The sequence below is a fragment of the Perissodus microlepis genome, chromosome 3 (assembly GCF_051167445.1).
Source record: "Perissodus microlepis isolate ML-2025 ecotype Zambia chromosome 3, ASM5116744v1, whole genome shotgun sequence".
In the NCBI taxonomy this organism is placed as follows: domain Eukaryota; kingdom Metazoa; phylum Chordata; class Actinopteri; order Cichliformes; family Cichlidae; genus Perissodus; species Perissodus microlepis.
In genome coordinates this window covers 39,187,693-39,206,818 of record NC_140463.1, presented here as the reverse complement: position 1 = coordinate 39,206,818, position 19,126 = coordinate 39,187,693, and the positions used below count along the sequence as shown (strand labels likewise).

At 43.5% G+C, this 19,126-nt stretch overlaps 1 protein-coding gene across 2 annotated transcripts in view; it reads left to right on the top strand.

The window, feature by feature from the left end:
• The window catches only part of dennd4c (DENN/MADD domain containing 4C), a 37,475-nt gene that overhangs the window by 16,542 nt on the left and 1,807 nt on the right, over positions 1 to 19,126 (top strand). The window contains exons 3-33 of one of the 2 annotated variants that reach the window (XM_084924382.1): positions 1,256 to 1,508; positions 1,598 to 1,667; positions 3,250 to 3,419; positions 3,521 to 3,762; positions 3,875 to 3,941; positions 4,070 to 4,128; positions 4,818 to 4,962; positions 7,248 to 7,423; positions 7,589 to 7,689; positions 8,454 to 8,678; positions 9,272 to 9,417; positions 9,640 to 9,678; positions 9,960 to 10,090; positions 11,284 to 11,416; positions 11,536 to 11,742; positions 11,858 to 11,986; positions 12,105 to 12,252; positions 12,760 to 12,909; positions 13,054 to 13,173; positions 13,264 to 13,389; positions 13,545 to 14,626; positions 14,747 to 14,942; positions 15,050 to 15,147; positions 15,244 to 15,419; positions 15,531 to 15,689; positions 16,026 to 16,224; positions 16,314 to 16,424; positions 16,527 to 16,664; positions 18,111 to 18,228; positions 18,763 to 18,919; positions 19,047 to 19,111. In XM_084924382.1, coding sequence (XP_084780508.1) covers positions 1,256 to 1,508; positions 1,598 to 1,667; positions 3,250 to 3,419; positions 3,521 to 3,762; positions 3,875 to 3,941; positions 4,070 to 4,128; positions 4,818 to 4,962; positions 7,248 to 7,423; positions 7,589 to 7,689; positions 8,454 to 8,678; positions 9,272 to 9,417; positions 9,640 to 9,678; positions 9,960 to 10,090; positions 11,284 to 11,416; positions 11,536 to 11,742; positions 11,858 to 11,986; positions 12,105 to 12,252; positions 12,760 to 12,909; positions 13,054 to 13,173; positions 13,264 to 13,389; positions 13,545 to 14,626; positions 14,747 to 14,942; positions 15,050 to 15,147; positions 15,244 to 15,419; positions 15,531 to 15,689; positions 16,026 to 16,224; positions 16,314 to 16,424; positions 16,527 to 16,664; positions 18,111 to 18,228; positions 18,763 to 18,919; positions 19,047 to 19,111 — 5,336 coding nt within the window. The remainder of the gene's footprint in view (positions 1 to 1,255; positions 1,509 to 1,597; positions 1,668 to 3,249; positions 3,420 to 3,520; positions 3,763 to 3,874; positions 3,942 to 4,069; positions 4,129 to 4,817; positions 4,963 to 7,247; positions 7,424 to 7,588; positions 7,690 to 8,453; positions 8,679 to 9,271; positions 9,418 to 9,639; positions 9,679 to 9,959; positions 10,091 to 11,283; positions 11,417 to 11,535; positions 11,743 to 11,857; positions 11,987 to 12,104; positions 12,253 to 12,759; positions 12,910 to 13,053; positions 13,174 to 13,263; positions 13,390 to 13,544; positions 14,627 to 14,746; positions 14,943 to 15,049; positions 15,148 to 15,243; positions 15,420 to 15,530; positions 15,690 to 16,025; positions 16,225 to 16,313; positions 16,425 to 16,526; positions 16,665 to 18,110; positions 18,229 to 18,762; positions 18,920 to 19,046; positions 19,112 to 19,126) is intronic. The other variant, XM_084924383.1, reaches the window with a different exon arrangement.

Here is a 19,126-nt window from a genome sequence, read left to right as displayed (position 1 = left end):
GTTACTGTTTAGGTTGATCAGCTTTAAAAAACAAACACCTGACTCAGTAGCTGCTCCACACAGCAGAGCATATCGGTGTAGCCCTAAAGAGGACATAAAGGAAAATGACTCTTTGATTGCTAATGTTTGTTTTTCCATTGTGGAAATATGTTTCCCAACACTGTGAGCATGTGATGTGTTAATATTTAGTGTGCAGTTTGTGGTGGTAACTCAGAGTGCCCAGATTAACCGTCTATGCAGTTTAGAGAATAATGTGATGTTGTAAGGTGACTTTATATCATGCAGATGGTGATTGAAATCAGGCATGTTGTTCTAGGTCTTCTTATGAGCAGCACAGGATTCAAGTAATAGTAAATGTGGGGGTTTTTTTAAGACGTGGGTAACTTTTCTGTTAGATTGTTGGTTTCTGTCAACTTCAGTCTTCTCTTTTTTGGGTTTAGCTGCTGTTTGTTATTTCTTATCTATGAAATAATTTAGTTGTTTATCTCTTTTATATCAAATATGTCCTCTTATCAGTTTTGGCGCTGCTCTGTTTGTCACTGTTTTCTATTGTCTGCGTCCAATCAGGAAATAAAAGTTGGTACACGGAAGATGGAAATAGCTAGTAGGCACAGACGTAAGACAGCCGGGAATTTATCCTGTCAATAATTACTCTGGAGGATTCCGTGGAAACCTTCACTTCAGACTGTTAAGATCATTACTTGGAAAATTTACTGCCTGGAAAAATATAACCAACCAGAGAGATATGCTATTTTTTTTTCCTTTGGTTTTGCAGGGGGGCAAAGCTGTATTAGCACCCATAGTGTCCCTGCATTCTCTTATTTATGATCTTCTTATCCTTCTATGGTTGTGTAAGTTGTATTTATTTATCACATTGATTGGGAACAGTTCCCTGATTCTTTTCATCAAGTTCCATGTCTGTACCTCACATACCAGTGTGGTGGTGCTCTGCTACTTATGAGATGAAGTTGGTGGTGAGTTTAGCCTCTAACTGTGAATGTAAAACTATGTACTGGTCCTCAGTGAGGACAAAAAGTGAATATGCACGAAGACCAAACGTGGCTACAATATGTGTAAAGTGAACTTTAACAGATTAAAGTTGCAGTTTGATTTTGGCAATATTGGATTTGATGGAAAAAAAAAATGTAAGAAAAAAAAATTAAATATATAAATATTCAGAGATATTAAAATTCTTCTAGTCTTCACCAATTTTTTTTCCCAAAGTAACATTTTTTACTTACTCATTGTCTTTCAGGGTGCTCTATGAAGGTAAGGAGCGTCTCATCCAGGGGTGTGAGGTCATCCAGGCAACACCATACGGACGCTGCGCGAATGTCAACAACAGCTCTGCAACCTCGCAGCGCATCTTCATCACCTTCCGCCGAGCACCACCCGTCCAGCCGCAGAATTCGCTGGCCGTGACGGACATTTGCGTCATCGTCACCAGCAAAGGCGAGACGCCGCCGCACACCTTCTGCAAAGTGGACAAGAACCTCAACTGCGGCATGGTGCGTCTGAATTTAGTTTCTTAGCTCTCTTTCAGTAGCATCACTCATGAAAGTTCAAATAGATAATAAGAGTGTGATCGATCTTTCAGTGGGGCTCCAGCGTGTTCCTGTGTTACAAGAAGTCTGTATCCGCGTCAAATTCCATCAGTTACAAAGCCGGTGAGTAAAAGTGATCAGTTTCAAAATGCCATCTTCAGCTGCTGTTTCCTGCAGCTGCTGAACAGTGGTTACTGCTGTCACGTTTTTGTGTCCGTCTTTGTGTAATTCAGTTTTTAGTCTTTGATTCATCTGATTTCACCTCACTATCTCTCTCTCTTTTTTTTTTTTAATGATTTGCCCATGTGGTGTTAAAGCTGTTTATAAGAGCAGGTAGTTAATATATATAACTGAAACAATGTTTTGTCTTAGTTAAAACTGTACTGTAATATTATGCAAAACGTAAAAGGTTGACAGTAATAGTAAATACAATATATCAGTAAATCACTTTGATCGTTGTGTTACTGACCAGTTAGATAATAGTGTTTTAAACAGTAGAAGCAAGCAGAGTGTGTGTGAATGAGAGAGGCACATGTAACTGTTGGTTACACATGGACTAGTTTAAATCCCTGGGTCAGCTATCCAAAGCAACAGACTGTGCACAGGTGAGGTGTGTGAGAGTGCAGGCAGGGTGGAGATGGGTGGTGATGAGTGTCAGAGGTAAACTGTGATGGAAGGATTGCAACAAGAGTGAAAGGGATTGTTTACAGGACAGTAGTGAGACCTGCTCTCGTGTATAGTTTAAGGACAGCGGCACTGACAAAAGGATAGGAGGCCGAGCTGGAGGTGGCAAAGCTGAAGATGCTAATACTTTCATTGACCAGGATGGACAAGATTAGAAATGAGTGTATCGGAGGGACAGTTCAGGTTGAGCAGTCTGGAGACAAACTTGGAGAGCGAGGCTGAGATGGTTTGGACCTGTGCAGAGGAGGGACAGCAGGGACACTAGATATACTGGACAAACAGTGTCCAGGCAGGAGGAAAAGGGGAGGATGTTTTGCAGTCATGAGTCTTTCCAAAATGTGCATTTATGCTAAACACTGATAACAAAACTGCAGCAGCGAGACGTGTTGGTGCATTGTGTGTCGTCACAATAGCCACTGCTTACGTGTTTAGGTCACCTTGAGCGTGTATCGCTGATCTTTGGGTGACATTTTCACTGACTGAAAGCTTCCGCAGCAGTTTGGTCTTCTGAGCGCTGCGTTGCGTTGCGTAACGTCATCAGGGCTCACATGTGCACACACACACAAACATACACACCCTGTGGAAACATGCAGGCTGGCTTTATCTTCTGGCCGGCCTTTTTCCTGTGAAGTGGCTGTTTATTCATCTCGGACAACTGCACTTCCTGCCACGCCCTTTGGTGCGTCTGCTGTGCGCGTGTGTGTGTGTCCATGCATGCTCAGAAGAATGTGTGTGGTTTTTCATAGTGACAGACATCAAGTTGAGCTTATTTCCTCAAAATGAATTATACAGGCTGCTGACTGTAAGAGCATCAGAGTTGCAAAATACTGATCTCCCTTTTCTTAAAGGTAGGAGTTTAATCCCTGCAGGGAGACTGGGATTAAAGGCCTGCCTGGAAGTTTGAAGACCTATTCAAACTATTCAATAAACTTAAATGTTGCCATGTGTCTTGCTTTGAACAACCACATTGTTTCATCATGTGATTTTTATTTATTTGTTTGTGTGTTATTCTGTGCTCCAGGTCTAATCTTTCGTTACCCAGAAGAGGACTATGAGTCTTTCCCTCTGTCAGAGTCTGTACCTCTGTTCTGTTTGCCCATGGGTGCCAACATCGAGTGCTGGGCGCCGAACACTCGTGACCCTCTGCCTGTCTTTTCTACATTTGTCTTAACCATCTCCTCTGGTGAAAAGGTAAGACATAGCTACCAAAGGAAGATTTAAATTGAAGTGTTTAAAACTCTCTGCTGAGTCAAAATATTTCAAACACTTTAACGTCCACCTCTTGTTGCCAGGTGTATGGATCAGCCATCCAGTTTTACGAGCCATATCCAGCAGATCTGTTGAGCGAGAAGCAGAAGATCCAGCTGGGCCTTCTCACCACGGTGGAGAAGAAGATGATCCCCAACCGGCCTGTGAACACCAATAAATGCATCTGTCTGCTCTCCCGCTGGCCCTTCTTTGAGTCCTTCCGCAAGTTCCTGATGTTCATCTACAAGTTCTCCGTCTCAGGCCCGCACCCACTGCCTATTGAAAAGTAGGAAACTACTTGGCAGCTGTGGAAACTTTCAAAATCATTCATTGGCCACTTTAATGCCAACCTTTTTAAAGGAAACGTCTAACATGAGTTTTATTATTTCCTTCAACAGGCACATCTCGCACTTCATGCACAATGTCTCATTTCCTTCCCCTCAAAGACCCAGAATCTTGGTCCAGGTCAGAGTTTTTCTCTCTTGCTGTTGGTCAAAATAAATCTGAGTTTCCACATTTGCAGTACTCAGGGAACATTTGTTGGGATTTTTTTGTATTATTCTGTTACTGATGTTATTTAATGTCCTCTGCAGCTCTCGGTAAACGACACTTTGATCCTCTCCCAGCCCGTGTGTACACCCTTACCGCTCAGGTACCTTGGCCTGCTCAATAAATGTATAACAAAGTCATTTCTCTACAAAAAAAACATGTTCAGCTAATTCCTGCATCGTCGTCTTTTTTTAAAGCCTTTTTCTGCTGCTACTTCTGCCGTTTTCTGACTGATTTGAGTAATTCAGCTACTTTATTTTCCTTTTTGTAGTTCTGGACGCTGCCTTATTCATCCTTGAAGCCTCATAAAAATGTTGATTGACGGGCTTTTGTTAAAGCTAGCACCGGCTGCTATTGATATTCAAAGTAATGTGTGCTGCAGTCTCTACAATAGAGATTTAAAGGAGACAGAATTACTGCACAAAAAGCAGTCACTTTTAAGTTGTGGTTATGAAGGCTTTTAAAATGATTGGTTTGTTAGATTATGAAAAAAAGCATCTGAAAACAGAGCGCTTTAGCAAGCTGAAGCAGTAAAGAAGACAGCGAGATTGTTAAACAATACATTTTATGTTGATGGTGTTATTTTGACTCTGTGCCTGTTTTTCTGCCTTTTCCTTGTTTCCCATTTGATTAATTCTGGTTACATTTGGTTACAGACCCAGCAATGAACTCTTCTGTTTCCCAATTCTTTTCCCTTTATTTTTCCCTCTCCTTTTCTTTCCGCTGTGCTTTCCGTTCCCTGTCCGAACTCATCACTTCATTCCTCTCCTCTCTTCTCTCCCTCCGTGCCAGCGGGGCAGACTATGGCACTCTGCTGATGAATCTGGGCTCGGAGAACTGCGCCACACTGCTGCACTTTGTCCTGCTGGAGAGCAAGATCCTGCTGCACTCGCTCCGACCCGCCGTGCTCACCGGAGTGGCCGAGGCTGTGGTGGCTGTGAGTAGGCTCCAACATGCACTCTCATATTGTCATACTCAAATGTATTCAAATATACTCAAATAGATATAATTTATTTGCTGGATTGGATTTTAGCAAAGCTTTTCCTGCTTAGTCTGATTACAGTTTAGATTAGTTTTTAATGTCTTTTATTTATGGTCAAAATTCGGATTTTGTTCATTTCTCAGTGTCGACAATTATAATGGCTGAAAACGGGGTGAGTGAAAACAAAAACAAACAAGAGACGAGAGAAACACCCTTCAACTGTATTATCAGTATTGACATCGCCTAGTTTGTCCACCAGAGGGCACTCTAAAACGTCCCTGTTTGCAGCACTTTTTTTAAATGTCACAAAACAAAAGAACCAGCTGATCCGAGCATAGTCAGGCAGAGTGTAAATGAGTAAATAAACATCCACAAAAAAATGTCAATGAAATCTGTTTATTTTCATTGTGTCTGAAAGAAAATAACATCTGCCGATAGATCAAAATATTGGATTTTTTAATCACCACATATCGGTATCCTTCTTAAAAATCCTCTATTGGGCTCTAATGAAGAGCTGCCTGTTTTTAGGCAAAGCTGGAAACTTGAATTTGTGTGTTTTCCTCTGCAGGAGTTCCCCTCAGTGCATTTGCTTTGTTTTTGAGTCCATTTAGCTCATATTTGCCTGCAGTGTTTCATTGCCTTTGCTGTCAGTATGGAAAGAAATGAATCATCAGCTTGACCTAGTGCTGACATGCAAAGCGACCACACAGCCACTGTTTCTGCTCATAAATACAGAATATGTCCTGTAAGTGCCTGGGCTGTTTTGAAAATCAGGTCTAATATTAACCATGTGATTAAAATGAAAAACATACACATTAAAAGTCAAAAAAACAACATTATGACTGCAGGCTGTGGTGTCTCAGTTGTGCAGTTGTTTAACTTTTCAATCTGCACATGCAAAACATTGACACTTGCATTTCCTTGACTTATCTGAACTTTTTAGATAAGAAACATATGGTTAGCACTATAAAGTGTTGCACAATAACATCTCATTAAGGAACACAGCAACAAAAATATATTTGCAAAAGGATTAAATGAATAACACGCTGCAGATGCACAGTTTAACTCCACTGTGTTTGGATAACCCAACACTTTCCTTTAAAGTGACATAAGTAGTAGTCACTATTGTCGAGTCAACATTCATCAGAACTGCAGAGAAGAAAACTGTCTGCTTACTTAAATAAAAACACTAATTAAGAGCTTACAGAATGCACAGCTTGTTATTTAGGCACTCGATGCTCAGACAAGCCTTACATGTACAAGCAGATGGAGAGAGAGATACAGCACAGTGACATAAGCTACATTTAGTAAATGATATATGCTGTATATGTAACAGTATCAGTAATTAGTCAAAGACAGCTCAAATGGTCCACATGGAGGAACTGTAACTATTAGTTTCATTTCCTTTCACTTATGTTTTATGGCTGTAATGAAAGAGCATTAAGATGAGTCAGGTAGAGCAGTTTAATCCAGAAAAGCAGCAGCAAGAAGAGGAACAAGTTTCTGAGCAGTGATGTGAGCAGCACTGCACGTCTTTTTTTATTTATGTAGACACAAAATCAGTAATGGAGCCCGAGTGACGCCTACACTGTAATCAATACTGTAAACATATTCAACTCTCAATAATGTAGTCCTATTGAGTATTGGTGAGGGTGGTTTCCACTTATCCATTTATTGCCTAATAATGTTGCAACACAGTACCATGAAGTCCAGATAATGTTAAAGTAAAGCATCTTTCTTTTAGCTGAAAATGCCTGTCATGAATGACTAGAACTGCAAGTTAATGACTTCCTTTTTAAACTTGTGACAATTTTAAATTGCTTTTATAGCTGATCATTACTTTGTGTCTCACATGTCCCTGCCTGCAGGCAGCGTAGTATCCAAATAACTCTGGCACTACTCAGGCTTTTTGAACTTTGAGTTTTTTTTCACTGAATGTAGTTGCTTATTCTCCAGTTCCAGAAAAGTAAGGATTTCACAATTCTCAAAATCAACCCAAATAGGTTTCAGCTGTTACAATAGATCAGTTATGCAAGTGTGACCCCCTAAATTTGTCTTATTTACCTTCGGTGTTCAATTTATAGATGTTCTTGAGGGGTGGAGCAATATGAAAAAATGGGCTCGTGAGTAAGGAAAGAAATATGCTGCTGTTGTTTTTGGGTTTTTTTACACATGGGAAACCCTTTAAAAACATCTGTTTGGGAGTAATAATCCTGATTCTGGCTTTTGTCTCCTTCCAGATGATTTTCCCCTTCCAGTGGCAGTGTCCCTACATCCCCCTGTGCCCGCTCTCTCTCGCAGGCGTCCTCAACGCGCCGTGTCCATTTATAGTGGGCGTGGACTCCCGCTACTTTGACCTTTATGACCCCCCACCAGATGTTGTTTGTGTGGATCTGGACACGAACACTATCTACCTGTATGTTGTGCTTTGTTAGAGAAAAACACACTTTGTCTTCTACATTAACAGCTCTCATTATGTTGAATAACTCTTTCAGCAGCAGATTTGTGAGCCCAGATTTTTGTTTTCAGCTGTCTTTTGTTTTTTTCCAGTCTACAAACTTTGTGGTTTTGTATGTTACAGGTCAGATGAGAAGAAACACAGCAACTGGAAGAACCTCCCAAAGAAGCCCTGCAAGAGTCTCATTAACTCACTAAGCAACTTGCACCACCAGCTGGCCACTGGTACAAACAGCATCTCATTTGTATAGCAAAACCCGGATCACTTACCTGTTATACCAAGTTACCACAATTAACGTGGACAGGGTTCTTAATCTTTACCTGAACACTGTAAGCTTAAATTACAAAATGCATCATTGTATTCCTTTAGTAAATATGGCAGTCCAAAGCTGAAAATAAAACTATACCTTTAAAAAAAGCTAACAATACATTACAAAATTTTACATAATGGGGAAAAAAGCATCTGAACTATATGCTATTTCCTTTTAAAAAACAAATACGCTTTCATATTTTCTTTTCTGGTTGCTTGGTTGATAAAATATCTGAATTATTTTACTATGTCAAATTTTTGATGCAATAAAAGTACTTACAAGCTAGCTAGCTTAACTGTAAACACTTTTGTCAAAATCCACACTGAGCATGCTCAGTCTCCATTATAAAACAGCAACAGTTAATGCATTTGATTCTAATCATTCATACGCTGTGCTTATATAGACCTGTCTGAACTTTTTGACAGCACCTGAGGCGTTTTGATCAGAAAGCTAATGCTAACAGCGTTAGTAACCTCACTGTTCTGTGACTCTCATAATTTTCTCTCTGCATCATTACATTATCTCCATCATCAAGCATTATTACAGGAAAGTAAATGTGGGGAGACCTAATTAATAAACCTATTATTAATTGAGAGTACATTTAATAACACTTTATATAAGGAGAGAGCTGAGAAATTTATATAAATTATTTAAACTGACCACACTGGCTTGTTTTAGTTTCGCTACGCCCAGTGATGCCGGATGGCTCGGCTGTCGACATGACTCCCATGGACGCGGACTTCACCTGGCACAAGAAAAGGACGGCCCTGGAGATGGAAATCCAAGAGGCCTTCCTTCGTTTCATGGCCTCCATCCTGAAGGGCTACCGCTCCTACCTCAAACCCATCACCCAGGCGCCCTCTGAAAAAACCACGGCTGCAGACTCCCTCTATGACCTACAAGGTAAACACGTGATTCACCAAACACTATGGATTTGTTGATAGCTTCCTGGATCTGTAACCTTTGCATAATTTACAGCTTTAATTCAGATGGGCTCAACTCATGCATACTTTTATTGGCATCTCTGTTTCAAGGAGTCAGGTTGACCGAGTGGTTGAGAGGCTGCCCTTTAGTCCAATTCCCTGCCCTCCCTTCCATGTACTGTAATGGTTTAAAATAGACCATTAAAGGTGTTTTTAGAAATTAATCACCTTTCTCATCAGCCATAAGAGTGTTTGTTGCTGGGAAATAGGCTCCTGACTCCATTTAATTCCCCTCTCAAAGATCAATTTTAGATGATGTGAAAGAGACTCTTCTTCACGCCGCATTAGCACTTTTATAAATAGCTGCACATTGATTTGATGAGGGTCACTCAGGAATAATTAATATAATGAGGTCAAAAGGACAAAACTTCTTATGTTTGTCCTTTTAAGATGCAGTAAAGACTTTTGTTCTTTGCTAAGTTACGAAATTAACGAGTGACACTGAATTCATAAATTCCGTAAACTGAGATGACCGTGAAGCTGACGCCGCACTCTCTCCTTTCCTTCCTGCAGGGTTCCTCAAAAGCAGAGACCGTGCCCACCAGAAGTTCTACTCCCAGCTCACCAAGACCCAGATATTCATCCGCTTCATCGAGGAGTGCACCTTCGTCAGCGACAAGGACACAGGCCTGGCCTTTTTTGACGATTGCGTCGAAAAGGTGATTACCATCCCGGCATCATGCTGCCTCCAGGCGTGTAAAAAACGCATGCTGGTCTTTGTTGTTTTGTTTTTCTCTTCCGTTGGAGCGTTCCTTCCAGGAACAGGCCTTTGTGTTACAGTGGTTCATTGGCAAAGTAACATTTGTACGCTGGGAGGCTAAGGAAGCCATAATTTCCTTTGATTCATTCTGTTCCCTTCGCTCTCTTCCCTCTACTTGCAGCTTTTTCCCTCTGATAAAATCACCGACAAGGGCACCAAGGTAATTGCTAATAATGTAATCAGATTTCCTTGCACCTTTTTTTTTTTTCCCTCTTCATATATTTTAACTTCCCCCTATCTGATGAATGCATTCAGTCAAGAGGCATGGATTTTTCCTGCTTTTCCTCTAACTTAATCACAATCAAATAAGCATGCTTTACTGCTTAATTACAAAAGCTTTATAGAGTATCCTTGTAACCTAGTTTATTTACTGGCATCAGACAGGAAATGGTCTACAGTCTGTGTCGTTTTCTAAATCTCTGGATGTGATCCCCTCTGCAGGTTGAAGGAGAGTCATCTGAGGACACAAGACTGCTGGAGCTGGATGAGTCTCAAAAGAGTGAGCACACAGTCTTTGTAATGCCTCCTGAGCCTCCAGTAGATGATGGACCGGATCCTGCTCCTCAGTACACGTAAGACTTGTAGTGCTTTAAGCGTACACTCCACAAAATTATAGTAACACTTTAAAAACACATCAGAGCTCAATAGGGAAAAATCATGCTGAATGTCAACAGCGATATGGGCATGTGATCAGTCTACAGAGGGCTGAATTCCAAGACACCCCCAAAAATCACAGTGATAAAATGATGCAGCAGGAGAGTCCATTTGTGCTTACATGTGTGCCTGAGAATGTCAGGGGAGTGCTCATAATAAGAAAATGGATGGTGCATCGATGAGCTCCTGGACAGTCTGAGGTGCAACCTGGTGGTGTTGGATGGACTGAAACATAATGTCCCAGAGGTGGATTTAGGTCAGGCGAGTATGGGGGCCAGTCATTTCTTCATCCTCCAGGAGCTGCCTGCATACTCTCACCACATGAGGCTGTGCACCAGGAGGAACCCAGGACCACCTGCACCAGTGTAGGTTCAGACAATGGATCCAAGGATTTCATCTCAATACCTAATGGCACTCAGGGTGTTGTTGCCTAGCCTGCAGAGGTCTGTGTGTCCCTCCACTGATATGCCTCCCCAGATCATCGCTGACCCACCACCAAACTGGTCATGCTGGCAGCAAAATGTTCCCCACGGCTTCGTCAGACCCTTTCACATCTATCACGTGTGCTCAGGGTGAATCTGCTCTCATCTGTGAAAAGCACAGGGTGCCACTGGTGGACCTGCTAATTCTGGTATTTTATGGCAAACGTAATCGGGCTCCAAGGTGCAGATACCGCTCCTGCTGATGGGTTAAGGACCTTCTGTGGCCCTATCCACCTCTCCTAGAGTTAACTGCCTGTCTGTTTCTGCCAGTGGTAATGGTATTAATGTGTCAACCTAGAGGAGTTGAACTACCTGTGCAACCTCTATAGTGTCTATGCATTGCCTCATGCTAACAGCAGTGACACTGACCCTAGCTAAATGCAAAACTAGTGAAAAAACTATCAGAAAAGAAGAGAAGTGGCCTCCATCTGTAAAACCATTCCTGTTTTTAGGGTTTTCTCGTTGTTGTCCCTCTAGTTCACCTGTTGTTAATGTCATTAACACCAAAGCAGCTGAAACTGATTAACAACACCCTCTGTTACTAAACTGATCAGATCAATATCCAACAAGTTAAACTGACTTGATGCTATACTCTGGTTTAAAAGTGTTCCTTGCTTTACATTCTGCAGGTATAAAGGGTTCCCCAAACTGCAGTTAAATCTATTTGACCGTCCAAGAGAGTTACGTCCAGCACTCAGCACCAGAGCAGCAGGGGCCAGTCTGTCCAGCAGCCCTGCACTACTAGCAAAGAGGACAAAGCAAGTACGTACTCACACTATCATCCTCACCAGAAGTAGGAACGATACCTGCTTTGACCATGCTCTTCACCCTTTCTCTTTATCAACGTGTTCATCTGACGTGTGCCCGTACTGCTCCTATAGGAGGTCAAGCTCGCATACAAGATGGCAAAGCGTTTCTACTCCAACCCGCCTCTGTGGGCCCGCTGTCTGTTCAGTCACTGCTACAGTCTGTGGTTCATCTGCCTGCCAGCAGCTGTACGGATGGCCAAGTCAAAGACCCGGGCAATGCAGCAGGCGTACAACATCCTGTTAAAGATGAGAACCACTGAGGTGGAGATACTGGATGAGGTACGTTCACATTTTGTAGGAATATGTTTAGATTATCACTTCTCTTTAGATTTTTGGAATTTCATAGACAATGCAAAACATATAAAGTAATGATCATGTGTTTGTCTGCTGTCAGGTGTGTTACAGAGTGGTGATGCAGCTCTGCGGCGTGTGGGGTCTGCCTGTGATGGCTGTGCGAGTCCTGGTTGAGATGAAGAAAGCTGGAGTCCATCCCAACGCCATCACATATGGATACTACAATAAGGTTTACATATATGGCTTATCACTTTAAGATCTGAAATGTGTGTGTGTGGTCTTGGTGATATGCTGGTTTATGGGATTTATTAAGCAATTCCATCTCATCCTTCATCTGTTCTGCGCAGGCTGTCTTAGAGAGCCCGTGGCCCAGCCGGAACCAGAGCGGCCTGATCATGTGGACCAAGTTGCGTAACGTCCTTCGTGGAGTCACGCAGTTTAAATACGGTTTAAACCGCACATCTTCTGAGAAGGGATCAACGCTGACTACCACAGGTGTGAATCAAATGTACAAGGCTGTGTTCCTCTTGTTATGAATGGTTTGTTTGTTTATCTGTTAGCAGGGTTACTTAAACTAGTGCTGTCCGCGTTAATCTTGTTAAAATGACGTTAACGCCATAACCGCATTAACGCGGCAAATCTTGGTTAGCGAGTTAATGCGGATCGTCCCATGTGTGGGGCTGCACGGCGTTAGCGCGGTTAGCTCGTTAGCACCGTCCAGCCCCACGCACAGGGGCGATCGGCGTTAATGCGGTTATGGCGTTAACGTTATTTTAACAAGATTAACGCTGACAGCATTAGTTAAAACCTGAAACTTTATCAGATAAGAGGCTGACTCTACTTAGAAGTTATAGGACACTTCTTATCATAACTTCATGATTACATATAAATTGGAATTTTAAAAAAATGATGACATTAACTTGATGTTAACTAGAAAATATCAGAAGTCTGCTGCTATACCACATACAATCTACTCATGTTTCTTCCTGCATCCTTCTTTAGGTGCTCCAGTAGCTGCCTCAGCAGTCACTGATGCCGACTGTTTGAGTCATGGAAGTGCAGACAGCTCGAGCGAGGTCAACGGTGAGGAGAACAGTGTATTTGCCCCCAGCCATGACATGGAAGACGTAGCAGATAACCACTGCAGTGCAGGTACTGATTCCCAAAGCATCAGTTCTCTGTAACACAAGGTTCAGCTGAGTCTCTGAGGAACAAAAACAAAAGCTTTTTTTAAAGCGTTGTTTGTGATTACAGCTGTGTTTGTGTTTTGGTTTTTTTTAATTCTGTGCTCTCCAGAAAGACAGTGTGATCAAGGATATGGCTCCAAGGATGAGCTGCACCAGGAGTTGGCTGAACCGTCGCACGCTGCCCTTCCGCCGGCTGATGAGAGAAACGATACCAAAGCACAGCATAATGGTAAGAAAGGCCCAGCCTCAGGCATTCACCTCCAGTATGTGTTGTATGCACCACAAACCACTACTTTTATTTTTGTTTCTTTTTAACCAGGAGGGGACATAGCTGGCTCAGTGGACAGTGCAGTAGCAGTGGGAGAGCCCCACAGTCCTGTCGATGGGTTGCCGCATGTCCACAGTATTGTTAGGCTGTCCACGGGAAGCTTTGACGGAGAAACAGGTAAGAAAGTAGATTTAGCTCAAATACTTTAAAGGTTTTGGTGGAAATTCTGTGAAATTGGCATCACCTTTGAATTTGTAAAGATTATTTGTTCCTGTTTCAATTAAGCTACATAAATGTAATTGTTGCACTACAATAACTGTATCTGTGTGCAGGTAAAGGGAAGCTGTTCAGGAGACACAGCAAGAACGATAACGTGTCACTTACCGATGACGATCCCTCGCTGCCGTCCCCGGCTGTAGCTCACCAGTCTCAGCATCAGCGGCAGAAATCCTTCTCTGAACGCAGCTGCAGCTTCAGCGCTGAAACTCGTGCTGGAATGCTCTCTGAGGCAGGCATGGACCACATGGCCAGCCGAATGGGCGCTGATGCTCGTATCCTAGCTGGAGTCCTCTCAGGAGGTCAAAGCCCACCCCCTAATATTATGCCCAAACCACTTTTTAAAGACTTGGAGGAAGAGCCTGAGGAAAATCAGGGGTTGAGGCTTAAAAAGCTTCCAGAAGAAGAGGACCCAGAAACCGCAGAAGAAAGAAAGACAGACGACAAAGAGCTGAAGGGTACCGAAGTAAATAGGGAGAAACAAGTAAGAAAAAACACTGAAACTAATGAAGATGATTTTGGAGTGCGAGGACCCATTTTGGAGAGGGCCGACGTGGAAGTGGGAGCTGACCCACTGTCACGTCTGGTGTCAGAGAGCGAAGAGTCGGCCTCTGTCAACAGTCAGGAACCGCCACGCTCCGTGCCTGCTGTGGTGTCCCGTAACCTGGCTGAGGAGATCGAGCTGTACATGAGCTTGAAAACCCCGCTGGGTACCAAATCCTCCAGCATGGAGCTCCAGCAGCCGCAGCCGGATGCACCTCAGCCCAAACAGACTCTGGAGCGGAGGTCCAGCCTCCCAGTGCCTCCTGTGAAAACCCCAACTGGCTCACCGAGCAACACCCCCAAACGCAGCCCCAGCACTGTAACCCGCTCCAAGACTTTTGCAGTAAAGACAAAGACGCCTGCGAGCTCTACAGCGAGCCCGGGCCAGCGATCGTCCTCACTGACCGCACTGGTCAAGTCCTCTCAGGGGGGGTCGCTGGGCTCGGTCTTTAACACCATTTCAGGTATCAAGATGGACACGTTCTTAACAGGACCTAAAATCGATGTGCTCAAGTCAAGCATGAAGCAGGCGGCAAACGTGGCCAGCAAAGTGTGGGGGGCAGTGGCATCTGCTTACGCCGATTCAGATGATGAGGTGAGGGTCATTAAAAGGTCATTCCAGACATTTTAGGCAGTTTAACATCTGATCTGATGGAACAGGTGTGTCAGCCTGTTCTGCATAAAAGGGAAGATTTAAGGTAACTTTTCTCTACAGGATGAAGCTCAGGCTGGTGGCGGCGGCTTCCCAGCTCGTCTGGATGAAAGTATGCTGGCTGCACATGAGTTGGATGACAGTCCTGAGAGAAAAGGCATCCCGGGTTTGGTGGCTAATGGTCTGAACCAGAGCTGCACCAGCCTGGGTGGCAGCAGCAGCGGCAGCAGTGACACGGGCCGAGGGACCACACAGACACGTAAGCACTGACTCTCTGATGTAAATGAAGAAGCAAGGGAGGGGCAGTGAAGTACTTCTCAGGCCAGTGATGCCAGCTTTCAATATTGTTTTCATGTCGGCCTGCAGATCTGAATCCAGGGCGCCCGGGCAGAGGTCCTGACTCTGAGCAAAGCTCCTCGCATCACGCCTCCTCCTCGAGTATTTTCCAGAACTGTGCACTGGAGGTAGGACATGCATGAGCAGAGTCTCTGTTTGTGCTGCACTCTCACTGCTGATGTTTAAAATACAGCAGGGTTTTTGACGTGTTATCCCACTTACAGGTGCTGATGTCCAGTTGCTCCCAGTGTCGCTCCTGTGAAGCGCTGGTGTACGACGAGGAGATCATGGCAGGCTGGACGGCTGATGATTCCAACCTCAATACCAACTGTCCTTTCTGTCAGACGGTCTTTCTTCCCTTATTGCACATCGAGTTTCACGACCTGCGCACGATGACCGGGTAGGAAACTGTCAGATGAGATTTTTTATTTTTCCTGTGTTGTAACACACAAACATATTCTTTGTGGCAACTCAAATTTAAATATCCCTGTTCTTTTATTTTCTCTTGAAGGTTTTATGTGAATCCCAGTGCCTCAGGGGACAGCATCCACAGCACAAGCACTCACCCCACAGCTAGCAGCGCGGCTGACATTAAGACACCAGACCTTATCACTTTCGCTGAAGATGAACCGAGGGAGACCGCTGAAAATACTCCAGGAGCACAGAAGAGGTACAATTTCATCTGAGTACCCTGAATGCACCTCAGGTTGCATGCACGAGGAGATGTATTTGCATGTTTGTTTAAATCTTCAGCACCGCCTTACTAGTGTTTTCATAGTAAATGCCATCTAGTGGTAGAAACTACCACTAGATGGCAGCATAGATCTTCTAATATGATCTTGGTGCCTTTTACTTGGTGACTGAGAACAAAAAGTTATTGGAATAAACTTTAATAACAAAAATAATAATTGTTGTTGTGGACCATTGCATTATTGTAAGGTATAATATAAAGTGATTTGAGGCAGATGTTTTGGTGCTATATAAATAACTGAATGGTTGTTTCCAGTTTGATTCCAGAGCCGGTACAGTCAGATCCCCTGGGTCTCCTGGAGCACCAGGCAGCATGTAAGCAGCAGAAAGGCACCGGGACATCTTTGACACGTAGCAACAGTGTTGGAGGACCTCTGCAAAGCCTGGACTATTCTCAGAGACCTGGACATGGCGTCTCCACCACCAGCCTTCCCTGCAGTTTGCAGGAAGTGCAAGTCAGTGCCTCCTTTCTGTTCCAAGCCTTCACTGACAGTAGTGCTTTTATCCGCATGGAGTCAATGTCTGGAATTCTGTGTGTTTACAGGACGGCATGGGGACAAAGCGGCCAAATCCCAAACCAGTGTCTGTGCCGTACCTCAGCCCCTTGGTACTGCGCAAGGAGCTGGAAACCTTGCTGGAGAATGAGGGAGATCAGGTATAAATATAAAGACATTCTCTCGTGTTTTTATGTATATAGCAAGTGTCAGCCAGCAAATTCAAGATCCTTTAAGTTACACTTTGTGGTTTATCTGTCCAGGTGATCTACACCCACAAGTTCCTCAGCCAGCACCCAATCATTTTCTGGAACCTGGTGTGGTATTTCCGCCGCCTGGACCTGCCCTCTCACCTGCCCGGTCTCATCCTCACTTCTGAACACTGCAACAACGGAGTGCAGGTTAGACATAACGTTTGGTTAAATTCAGTTTTCTCTTCTTCTTCTATGCTTTCCAATCTCAAGGTATGCACTACTTGATTGGGAAGCGTATCTGTAACCGGAAGGTCGCCGGTTCGATCCCCGGGCTCTCTGTCCTGGTCGTTGTGTCCTTGGGCAAGACACTTTACCCTACCGCCTACTGGTGTTGGCCAGAGGGGCCAATGGCGCGATATGGCAGCCTCGCTTCTGTCAGTCTGCCCCAGGGCACCAGTGTGTGAATGCGAGAGTGAATGAATAGCGGCATTGTAAAGCGCTTTGGGTGCCTTGAAAAGTGCTATATAAATCCAATCCATTACTACTGTCCACAGGAACTTGTACCAGGAACTAGGAGCTTTTAGACCAGAGTGTAGATTAGTTTCAGAACATTGGGTCGTGGAATATTTTAGCTATTTCACAATAGCTGGTAAAAAGTATTCTTGCTCTGTGGTGTGCTGCTTTTTTACTGTTTTTAGGCTACGTCCACACGTACACGGGTATTTTTGAAAACGGAGATTTTCCGTTTTCGTTTTAAAAAATAATCCCGTCCACACGTAAAGGCAGAAATGAAGGAAAACGCTGCTAGGAACATGCCAAAGCAACAGGTGGCGATATATTCCTAACTGTGCAGAAATGTTGGCCAATCAGAAGTCTAGAAGCCTCGGTGGGAAAAAGTAAACAAAGCTGGGGCATAGAAGCAGAACCAAGTCGTATGTGTGGAGGGACAGTAACTGTGTGTATATATGTAAGCATTTAAACACTGCAGAGAGTACAATTAATAGTAATAGTATTGTAGAAATTCATTTCACCGAAACAATAACGTGGCGCACAGTGTGACGTCAAAAAATGCGCACACCTTTGACGCTGCGTTTTCTGTTTTTCTCCGTTTTTCTCGTCCACACGTAAATGCAAAAACGGAGTTTTCAAAAATATCCACCCTGGCAGGCGTTTTTAAAAATCTCTGTTTTCAGTGACCAAAAACGCAGTTTATGTGTGGACGAAAGGTGCAAACGCATAGAAAAATCTGCGTTTTCAAAAATACCCGGGTACGTGTGCACGTAGCCTTAAAGATAAAAAAAAAAAAAAATCTCCTCGATCGCTCTCATCTTCATATTCCTTGTTGTTGTAAGAAAACTGTGACATCACATCTGTCACACCTCACTTTTTGTACTGTCCAATCAGGTGGGCATACAGTAGAGGACTATGTGTAAATGAAGCTGTGAGGAATGTTTATATGAAAGTGACTCACACATAAAAGATGAAATGCTGTGACTGTAATGGACTGAAGCCGGCAGTGATGTGCACACCACCTATAAGAAGGCTTCAGTCATCTAGACCCAACACAGCAAACTCATTCCTTTACAGAGGATGTCCTGTCAATCAGCGAGCACCATGTAAGCTGTGCTATAATGTCATGGTTTATTCTTGCAGCTGCCTCTGACGTCACTGCCACAGGACAGTAAGCAGGTGTACGTACAGCTCCTGTGGGACAACATCAACCTGCACCAAGAACCCGGAGAACCACTTTACCTGCTCTGGAGGACCTTTTGTAAGTGTGAAGACAGACATTATCAATCATTGTCCATCAGTACAGTGTCAAGTGTAGAACCTGTATTTGCAAAGTGAATTGTAAGCTTTCAGATTATTGGGGTGAGTTATACTGCATAATCACCACTGGGGGGCGCAAGTGTTCAGCCTTTAAACTTCAAGCAAACATATTTTAGTTCACACTAAGAAAGAAGGTATGTACTGATTTCAAAAACCCCCAAAACCAGTCAGATGGAGTTTTGTGAATGTAAAGTAAAGAGCGAAAGGACGTAGGACCATACGTGTGTCTACTGAACATCTCAAGTTTGAACCTCAGTGACCTTGAAGTGAAATTTTCTGAAAATCTTGTCAATGCAATAACTTGGGAACGAGACAATATGGGATTTTGAAATTGATACTATCGGTGCATGTATTAGGAGGTTGAATGGTATTTTTGTTAAAGTGTCACTGCTGAGCAGAACAGATCAGAGTGGAGGCTCTTTGCTAAAAGAATATTTCAGCAGACTCTCTGATGTTTTGGTGTTTGTGCTCCCAGTGGAGAAGAGGGGAACTCTGGGGCCAACAGACCACCAGGAGAGCCGCACTCTCCTCAACACCATTGTTCGCAACATCCAGACCAACGACGTCTACGGGCCGATCAACCTGCTGATCCGAGAGATCAAACGGCGTCCAGAAGGTCTCAAACGACAGAGGTCAGTTCTGCTCCTTAATCTCTACTCACTGTTTCATATTTAGTCTTTCTTTAAGCTCTTAGTTATGATTTTTGCTGCTGTGCATTAGAAAAGTGTCTGATGCCTCATGTATGTGAATGTCTCCCAGGAGCGTCTATAGAGAAATACTGTTTCTGTCACTGGTGGCTTTGGGACGGGAGAACATCGACGTAGGTGAGTGAGATTAAC